Source organism: Perna viridis, chromosome 15 (assembly GCF_037379345.1).
Source record: "Perna viridis isolate PV_CMFRI_1.1 ecotype Kerala chromosome 15, ASM3737934v1, whole genome shotgun sequence".
NCBI classification, from domain to species: domain Eukaryota; kingdom Metazoa; phylum Mollusca; class Bivalvia; order Mytilida; family Mytilidae; genus Perna; species Perna viridis.
In genome coordinates this window covers 9,725,828-9,736,710 of record NC_142459.1, presented here as the reverse complement: position 1 = coordinate 9,736,710, position 10,883 = coordinate 9,725,828, and the positions used below count along the sequence as shown (strand labels likewise).

Here is a 10,883-nt window from a genome sequence, read left to right as displayed (position 1 = left end):
TACAAATTTGTAGGTTCTGTCGACTGCTATATCAATTCTGATCTTCGATTTTAATTGACAAAAAGAGATTTGCGTAGCATGTTGTAAGTATTTGTTGGTACATATGTATGTCATGCAATATCTATACTTTTACTGTTATTTAAACCTTCTTAAGTAAGTAACATGACTATATGCATGTCGTAAAACAGCAAAAAAGGGCAAAGAACCAGGACAAAGAGCAAATTATAATTTGTTATCTATTTATCATAAGCTTACTCAGTACAAAGACTAGAATTATTGTACATTAATAATTTAAAAAGTTTTCAATAATTAAAATCTTTTATAAATTAAATCTGATTGAAATATGAAATGACAGAAATGATACAAATCATTCAAATAATAGCATATGATTTTACGTCGATATTCTCTTCAAAAGGTATTTTGAAAATACTTTTATTCATCGGTACCAATTTTCGTGGTATATGCGAAAATGACCAGTTCGTCAATGTTTGATTTCGTTGATTTTAGAACCATGTCATACAAAAGAAGGGAAATTTCCATTTCGCTGGGAATCAAATTTCGTGGTTTACCAAACCCACGAAAATTGGTACCCCACAAACAATAATACTTAAAAAAGTTTCACTGTATTTGAAAAAAAAAACGAAAATGCTCATTATTTTCAAAAGTATCAAATAACAGATTGCATAATAAATATTAGTACTATTTAGTGAAGACATTTTTTTTTACAGAAGTGGACATTTGTTTAAATGGTATGTTCATATGTGCTCCATTATATTTCCGTCTTTCGTCTACCCCGGACTTGACTTTTTATGAGCAACTCGGCGGATGTTTCTAGAAAAGCAGAAGACGCTTACCCTACCGGTGCACCTGGTCCATGCCCCCAGTTTTTAGTGGAGTCCGAGTTGCTCATTTACTTTTGTTACTTTGTATGTATGATTTTAGTTACTTTATTGTTCTTTGTTGTGTATGTCTGTTTTCCATGTCTGGTCTTTGTCCCTGGATTACATTCTTTTGATTACCGCTATAACCTTGGTTCCCTTGATTACTCTTTCGTTACTACATGGACGAATTGAACAGAATAAGGCATTAAGAAACTGGTATAAAGATATGTTTTATCATCATAAATTTCTGATTTTGTTAAGTAGCACTCCAGCTAAGGATCATGCAAAATGTGGTTCATGGGTAAAAAAACCTACATATTTTTATATTTGATATTTTGTTTAAAATGTAATAATAAACAGAAATAAACATATTGTTTTTCATATAACCCGTGCTCTTAGGAGACAAAATTATATAGAATGCACTGTATATTTCAAAATAAAGGGGGATAACTCTGTAAATGACGCTCAAATACAATAGAAGCTACTGTATTTTCAATCTCGATTATCTCCTAAGAGCAGGTAGATTTGAATTAATAATTACACATTTCATAGTATAGACCCATAGAACAACTTAATTACAAAAATAAAAATATGTAGTCTTTTTTGGGGTGTATCGCATTTTTTAGATTTTGCATGATTCTTACAAAGACTACTACTTAACACGCAACTCGGATTCTCTTCTATTAAGAATCGAAACTAAATAACGGGTACTATTTTTTCCCTTGAAATCCCAGAACTTTTGTCAAGTACGGTTCGTTTCGCTTTTTAGAAAAAAAAACAAAAAACAAAAAAAACAAAAAAAAAACAGAAAGCTGAGCAACAAGCCACCGGAGACCTATAATTAAATTTCAGGTCTATGAAGTTGCATTGAAGCATGCGTAATGTATGTGTTATTGAAACGATCTATCTGAAGTCAAACTGAGACATATCTCTAAATTTGTAGATATACACAATTTCGTTAAACATTACACTTCATCAATGTATAGAAACACTCCCATATTCGTCCACATTATTTCCTGTGGCGCTATAAATAATCACGTCATTTTCTGAAACATCATCTTCACAGCGGATCGAATTCCCGCCCTTCTCGGGATTTGGTAGTTCGTAAATAAGTCTATCCCACACAGAATGTGACCTTGCGGTTATGTATTGTCCTTGAGATAACATTATCCTCATTTCTCGTTCCAATAAGTTAAGTTCAACGTCACCAAATACAATCAAAATAATCTTGAACTTGCCATCTTTTCGGGCAAGAGCCCATGCTTTATGGAAATTTTCAATACACCACGAATTAGCCATAACCGTATTATTTAGAACAAAAATACAACTCTTACTTTCTTGGAGCTGCATGTTTTCAATGGCTGTAGCATTAGATAAAAGTTTACTTCTGTCAGTTGAACTAATTCTATAAGGATTTTTCCTCTTTTCTAAGAATGCACGTAAAGATATATCTACCCATTCGGAACATTTTGTATCATTCGTATCATAAACTAAAAATGCATCATACGGTTTGTTAGTTTCGTTATTTTGGCGCCAACAACCAAATCCTAACTTTACGTATAACACAGCCAGCAAATCTCTTCTGTAATACAAAATGGCGGCAAAGACAGTAACCAAGCATACGGATGAAACAATAATGGCGATGATGACCCCATTTCTATTGCCTTTGTCAGTAGAAGGACAGGAGAATTCCGCAATAGGTGTTCCTAAAATGGGATTTCCTGTATCGAAACAATCTAAAATGTACCGTTTTCTTACAATTCTCCCCTCCTTACGAAGCCAAATTCTAAACTGCCTGTTCAAACAAGTGCACTCGTAGGGGTTGTTATGCAGTTGGACATACCGAATAGAATGTATATGACCAAGAATATTCAAAGTTGGAAGATCAATGTTGTTTATTTTGTTGCCATCTAAATGAATTTCAACCAACGGAAGTCCTTCAAACCAGTGAGGGGAGATTACTTCTATGTTGTTATTGGACAAATAAAGATTTCTCAAATGTAATAAATTACTAAAAATAACATCAGGCAGAGTTTTCAACTTATTGCCACTTAAATCTATGGTTTCAAGTTCTCCAAATCCTGAGAAGAAAATATTTTCAATAATCCCAATTTGGCTTCTGTTTAAATATAATTCGGTAGTAAGGAAATCTGGATCATAATGCTTTGGAAAAGTTAAAATTGGAATTCTATTTCCGTCCAAGTAGACTATTTTAGCTGTGCGAGATAGTTCGGAAGGTAAAACGCCTATCAAACCATGACAAACAACGTAATCAATGGTACTCTCGTTGTTAGATGTGTAACAGCTGCACATGTTATCGCAACCGGGTGTCACCTCACATCGGAAATGACTTGCTGGAATTTTCCTAACCGGAAGCGTTTCTTTTCCCGGTTTAACCACGCATGTGTCAACCTCGTAGTCAAATGTTGATACAGACTTGTTATTGATGTTAACGTAACTTTCCGACAACCATGCCATGTTACAGTCACACACTAAAGGATTGTTCTGTAAGAGAAATTCCGTTTTATATTCCGTAACTAATGGTTTTAAAGTCTGGATCATGTTGTCTCTCAGATTGACCTGACGCAAATAAAGAAACCCTTGAAACGCGTCTGCTGCTACCGAGTGTATAAAGCTATGCTCTAGATTAAGTTCCCTTAGCCTGTATTCGGGTTTGTTTCTGGTACCAAACAAATATGACTTGAGTATCAACGACTCAATGTTCCCGATAGAGTTAAAAGACAAGTCCAATTGAGTAATCGGCCTTGTCCAAGGATCGGAAAAGAAATCGTCCACATTGTTGATGTAGTTTTTCTTTAAGTTCAAGAATGTCAAATTGTCCGTTCCTTTGAAGGCATTTCCGTATAATGGACCATATAGGATATTGAAGGATAGGTCCAAATCCATTAAAGATGGCATATTTACAAACGAAACGTTGTCAAACGAGTCCAAGGTATTATAACTTAAATCCAGTATTTCTAAATTTTCGAGATAATTTGTTTGGTTTCGGATCATTGTATCGATAACATTGCTTCTCAATTTAAGATGTTTAATGCCAGTGTTGTTGAAGCAGGTTGGAAATTTACTGAGCTTATTAAAGTCCAGGTTTACCATCGATAGCAATGGTGGCATTAATACTATATCGAGATCATTATCGATACTATTGTGTGATAAATCGAAGGTACTTAACGACTTGAGACTCAATAACGACGATTTTGCTATAGTCTCTATATTGTTATTACGAATCTGGAGGTTCGTTAGAGCCGGAAGTCCAGTAAATGAGGCTTGGTGGATATGTTTCAGTGAGTTGTGTGATATATCTAATACCTTTAAATTTGCCACACTACTGAACGTATCGTTTAGTATTGATTCAATCTGGTTTGAGCTAATATTAAGAGTCACTAAGTTTTTGGTATGTGTAAGGATATCCATGAAGTTACCGGTGCTGTTGAACTTATTACTACTTAACACCAGCTCTCGAAGAGCGTCCAATCGGTTAAAACTTGAGTTAGAAAGGTGTTCAAGGTCATTCAAGGACAGATCCAATATTTCCAAATGCTGAGCTATATGCAGGAAATCGTCCCCGATAACATGTAATCCATTTCCAGAAATATTAAGTACTCTCAAATTGTTATCATGCTGGATGCTACCTTCTATAGAATGTATCATATTCATCGAAAGATCGAGAATTTCTGCAGTTTGACACGGAGTCATGTCAGCCATATTGAATGATGCCATGTGATTAGATGATAAATTAATGTGTTTTATCCCAATCAGATGACTACAAAACATACTTGGTAACGATGGAACATGATTATACGACAGATCTAAGTACCTTAAATTTTCGGCACCATCGAAAGCGGTCTGTGAAATAAATTTAATCATGTTACCACGAAGTATTAATGTTCTCAAGTTCGGTAAGTTCTGGCTTATCTGATTCGGAATAAATTCAAGCATGTTATCAGATAGATCAATGTATATTAATTTCTTCAGGCTTATGGTGCAATCGAAAGGCCTTCTGTGGAAAGCTTTGGAGCCAAGTCGAATGTTTTTCATCTTAAGAATCTGCAAAGAAGGCATGTCACAGATAAACTTATCAGATAATTTTGCAATGGGGTTATGACTAAGATCAAGAAATCGAAGGGATTTCAGACCGGCAAAACAGTTTTCTTCTATTATTTTAACTTGGTTAAAAGAAATATCGAGTACCTTGAGTTGCGAAAGTTTTGAAAACATTCCTTCAGACACGGTGGTAAAATGACAATAATGAATGACGTCATTCTGTTTATATTTCCCAGGGTTTGCAGCATCACTTCCGTTAACGCAGACGCAAATGTGTTTTTTACTTGAATAGTATTTCTGTTGCATACAATTGACCGATATGTACTCAATTTTGGATGATTTGAATTTCCAATTGTCAACTACGGTTTTGAACTTCTCTTTTACCATACACGTGACTTTGTTTTCTGCCTGTGAATATAGACAATCTTCATGGTTGCTTCTGTTAAAGTTGAAGATAATTTGACTCCCATCCTGTAGGTTTGCGTCGAATATGATTTCCTCGCCCAATACTAGCGATGATGCCACTATCATTGACAGGAAGACTGTTTGAAGAATCGCCTGTGAATACAAACAAAAGAAAAGTGCATAAAATAAAAAAAAAACTAGTACAGGATAAAATAGATAAGTATCGATCACAAAATCAAAGGTTTTACTCTGATGAGGGGTCAAATAACTTGATCGAAAAGAACAATTGATGACGATCGTCAAATAGGATAGCAGATACATGTACGACGAAACTGCCTTATTATGAATATGAAACTTTTATATACGTCTTGTCTGTCCTATTAATAAATATATACTTTGGTATACCAATCAATTATATATATACATATTGCATATTTCGATGAACACATGTGGAGTCCTACCACAACACTTGTTACTCCCGTAGTGGTATTAACTCAATGTGGATCCTGAAAAATTCGAAAGATCTTTTGGAGACAATCAGTTTAAGACTATTATCAGAATATTATAGCATTATCTAAAACCTTTGATTTTTCAACGCTGTATACTTCTATTTCACATACTCAGTTAAAATCCCGACTTAAAAACATTATACATCGTTGTTTTTTCAAAAAAGATGGTACACCTAGATACAAATATATAGTTCTTGGTAGAGATTCCTCATACTTTGTAAGAAATAATTCCAAATCATCTTCCAAATATACAGAAGATGTTTACAAAATGCTGGAATTTTTAATCGACAACATATTTGTCCAGTGTGGTGGACGCGTTTTTCAACAAACGGTCGGCATTCCAATGGGAACAAATTGTGCTCCTCTACTTGCAGACCTATTCCTCCACTCTTATGAGGCTGACTTTACAGCCGATCTGACCCGAAAGAAAGAATATTGTTTAGCTAGATCCTTTAATCTCAGTTTCCGCTATATAGATGACAATATAGATAAAAAAATCCTAATTTCGGGGATTTAATACATTGCATCTATCCCAAAGAACTTGAGATAAAGAATACTAGAGACACTGTGAAGGCAGCCTCATATCTTGACCTACACTTAGAAATCGATGTTAAAGGAAAACTATTGACTAAACTTTACGACAAATGTGATGACTTTTCATTCAAAATTGTCAACTTTCCTTTCATCTGTGGCAACATCCCTTCAGCACCTGCGTATGGAGTGTTCATATCACAACTCATACGTTATGCCAGAGATTGCCGAGACTATGCAGACGTTTTGAATCGCGCTAGAATTCTAACAAATAGGCTTCTTCTGGAGCAGGGTTAGGTTGCTACAAGATTGAAGTCAATACTACAAAAGTTTTATGGTCGTCATCATGAACTCGTGGATCGTTACGGTGTATCCATCTGCGCCATGAAAACTGATTTGTTCAACGTGTCATAGTTTTCCTTTCCTCTTTCGTGTACCCTGGACTTGACTTTTTATGAGCAACTCGGCGGGTGTTTCTAGAAAAGCAGAGGACGCTTACCCTACCGATGCACCAGGTCTTTGCTCTCAGTTTTTAGTGGAGTCCAAGTTCCCCATTTCCTTTTGTTACTTTTAATATATAATATTAGTTACTTAGTGTTCTTTGTTGTGTATGTCTGTTTTCCATGTCTGGTCTTTGTCCCTGGATTACATTCTTTTGATTACCACTATAACCTTGGTTCCATTGATTACTCTTTCAACTTCTCATAAGCAGCATTGGAATCAAGTATATTGAAAAGTTAAAATAAATAAAAATAATTGTATACTCAAAACCAAAACTATCGAAACAGGAAGCCTAATCCATCTCCGAGAGGTTCTACCTTGTGCAATATTAAGAATCAGTTTTAGGTATTTTGAAATATGATAAATAAAATCTGATATAATTCAGGGTCAGACAAATCTAACTATTAGGTTGATGAATAAACTCGAGGACCATTGATCCACCAGCATTAACATCGACCCAGTGGTTATTAAAGTAATATTAACTATATATATTCCATATTTCGATATGTTATACACGTGTTTCAGGTACCATGAAATTCAATAAACGTTGTCACTTATATGGATGTGTAATATCGGAAACCTCTGAATGTCTTTATGCTTTTTTTCTTTATAACATTTACTGCCTTTTAACAATTTTAGGAAAATTTTTCATAGTTTTAACTTATACTTTTGTTATTTTGGTTTTTCTGTATGTCTGTTTTCCCTTTCTAGTCTTTGTCTCTGGATTACATTCTTTGTTGTGTATGTCTGTTTTCCCTGTCTAATCTTTGTCCCTGGATTACATTCTTTGTTGTGTATGTCTGTTTTCCCTTTCTAGTCTTTGTCCCTGGATTACATTCTTTGTTGTGTATGTCTGTTTTCCCTTTCTAGTCTTTGTCTCTGGATTACATTCTTTGTTGTGTATGTCTGTTTTCCCTTTCTAGTCTTTGTCTCTGGATTACATTCTTTGTTGTGTATGTCTGTTTTCCCTTTCTAATTTTTGTCTCTGGATTACATTCTTTGTTGTGTATGTCTGTTTTCCCTGTCTAGTCTTTGTCTCTGGATTACATTCTTTGTTGTGTATGTCTGTTTTCCCTGTCTAGTCTTTGTCTCTGGATTACATTCTTTGTTGTGTATGTCTGTTTTCCCTGTCTAGTCTTTGTCCCTGGATTACATTCTTTGTTGTGTATGTCTGTTTTCCCTTTCTAGTCTTTGTCTCTGGATTACATTCTTTGTAGTGTATGTCTGTTTTCCCTGTCTAATCTTTGTCCCTGGATTATATTCTTTGTTGTGTATGTCTGTTTTCCCTGTCTAGTCTTTGTCCCTGGATTACATTCTTTTGATTAGTTCCCTTGATTTCTGTTCCTCATACAACTACTTTTACATTTTAAATTTGTCCTTTTCAATGAAATAGATTAAGATATGAGCGACAGCAATATTATAAACGTTACATAAACGATAAAGCGAAAGTATATTTACAGGAAAATGTCTCGCCAAGAGCTATACACAATTATATTATAATGGTTATTACAAGTACTTATTACTTGTACATTCTTAATATCAAATTACAAGTTCAGCTAAAAATGTAGATTGACGTTTTTGAGAGGGGTGAGATTGGGTTCAATGCTGTTCGTTTTAACGGACTGTTTTTGATTTGAAGACTTGTGAGATGGGCGAGCTGGAATTTATCCTAATGAAAAATATTGATAGCAAGTTTTTAGGAGAAGGGCGAGCTGCGTTTCATTTGATTGAATATTTTGGAGCAGGACATACGACCTTGGTTTATTTTCATGTTGCATATAAAGTAATTTTGAAAAAAAAAAAAAAAAAAAAAAAAAAAAAAAACAGTATTCGGTTTCGACATCGCATTTCTATTATACTCTGCCTAAATGTGAATGTATTTAAGGGCCTGAAGTAAAAAAAAAATCAGAAAGGGATGGACTTACTTAGTAAGGCATTTACTTCTCATAATTGTTTCACTTAAAGCAAGCAATGCATGCAAGTTCCTGATTTTTGTTTACCTCACGTGCATACACGGGTACATTTGTTTTGTTTTGGGAATTAGGCCAGGTGCTACATGTATCTTCTTTCTGTGCAGTAATGAACACAATTAGCTTACATAATCATATAGTACATGTATGCAGTTGTTTGTGGGAGTATGTTTACTAGTTCTAGAAACAAACAGGGGTCATGGAGATAATGGAGTGAAAATGGGGAATACACGTAAAGACGTAGAAGGGATTTCAATTGAAAAGTCAGGGTCATCACATTACCCTATAAATATAAGCTTCTCTAGAAGTAAAATTAGGGTAAAGGCTATTTATATGAGATCTGGAGCAACCAAATTATTTATATATATATATATAAAAAAAACAAAAAAAAAACAAAAAAAAAAAAAAAACGAACAGACGAACAGGCAATGTAAGTGCAAGAAGTATTTTCAAAATGTGCTTGGCTGACCGACATGTACTATGACGTTCGTACAGATTTGTCAATAGAGGTGCTAACTTCAATATCTTAATGCACAAGGTAAAATGTGGACTGAACAGAAAGGCTTCGATGACAGGATGGATTAAACACTGAATATACTAGTTTAACTTGAGAACACCTGAAAAACAAGGGATATCCATGGTAGAAAGCAGGTGTTCGCAAGCATCAGGGCTGTTGCTTTGAAAATTGAAAAATTATAACAGTTATGGCTTTTAAATTTCTGCATGCTCGAAAAACTCACGTTTACAATTTTTAACATGTCACAAAGACATGTTTCCTCACTTCCTAAGAACAATATGTTTACATGCATATATGTTCAAGGGTAAAAAAAAACATGACAAACACAAGTTAAAACGTGATCGTGAAAAAATATTGTGCTTACCTTGGCAAAGCATAGTTTGGTCATCTTGAACTTCCCATGCAATATACTAAGAATTTCAATATTACGATCCTCATGTAATGCAACGAAGTTCCCTTCAGAAATAAGCGTATGGCAGTGGTTTAGGAAGAACTTCCATGATTACTGCCGAAGGCATCGAAATTTGTCAAGTGTCTACACAGAAGGAAAGTCATAAGGAGACCGAACGATTGAACATTTCTTTTTACCTGAGGCGAATGTAAACTATTACATGTGCGATGATTGACAGCTATAATATTTTCATGTAAATTTCAACGAATATATATGGGTAAAAGGTAGATAATTAGAAATTAGCAACAGAGGAATCAGAAAGATTAAAATCTTTTTGTTTTTCAGTGTGCTTACATTAGAAAATGCTATAATACGATATCATGGTCGGGTTTGAAAGCTGGAGTTATGTAGCAAGAAGTATTAATTTGCAGTTAAGAAAAACTTATAAACGAGTATTTTGAATCTTTTAGGAGGACTAAAAAACCCTAAAACTTTAATTTGCATATGTCGTTCTATTAGTGCTTCGTAAAAATCGACAGAGAGGGCACATTGCAGCATACGAATTTACGTGTCTTGTGGGAACAAATTATGCTCCGTTACTCACTGGCCTAATCCTCCACTCTTATGCGGCTAACTTAATAGGTGATCTGATCCAAAAAGAAGGAACATCGTTTCGCCAGATCTTTTGATCTCAGCCTCAGCTTCCACTATATATATGACGTATTATCTTTAAAAAATCATACTTACGGGAATCGCATCAACCTCGAAGAACTTGAAATATCAAGATTATCATGTCTTTGTGTCCAAAGGAAAATAACTGCCTTAGAAGCTAACATTATCATTGGTCTACCTAAAGATTTTGATATTATCTTACTAACACAGTGACGGATCAGAGGATGGACCCCATCCCTTTTGTTGAAAAGTTATATTAATTTTGTGCACCTTTTTGGCAAAGATGAGCTAATAATAGCCTGGATCCAACATTTTTCTGGAAACCCTCTACAAAATCTCTAAATGTGCGCCTATCACAAGATGAGACTTTTTAAAACAGTATCATTACCGTAAATCAGAATAAAACCTACGTAAAGCAAATTCTTAAAACACATTGAATATCAA

General features: G+C 34.5%; 1 protein-coding gene across 1 annotated transcript; it reads right to left on the bottom strand.

Moving 5' to 3' along the window:
• Positions 1-220: 220 nt before the first annotated feature.
• Positions 221-9,932, bottom strand: LOC148596865 (uncharacterized). Its single transcript, XM_088564433.1, has 2 exons — positions 9,741-9,932; positions 221-5,501 (listed from the first exon to the last, which is right to left on the bottom strand). Exons 1-2 carry the CDS (start codon positions 9,762-9,764, stop codon positions 1,857-1,859), a joined length of 3,669 nt encoding a protein of 1,222 aa, XP_088420559.1. The 5' UTR covers positions 9,765-9,932; the 3' UTR covers positions 221-1,856.
• Positions 9,933-10,883: the final 951 nt, after the last annotated feature.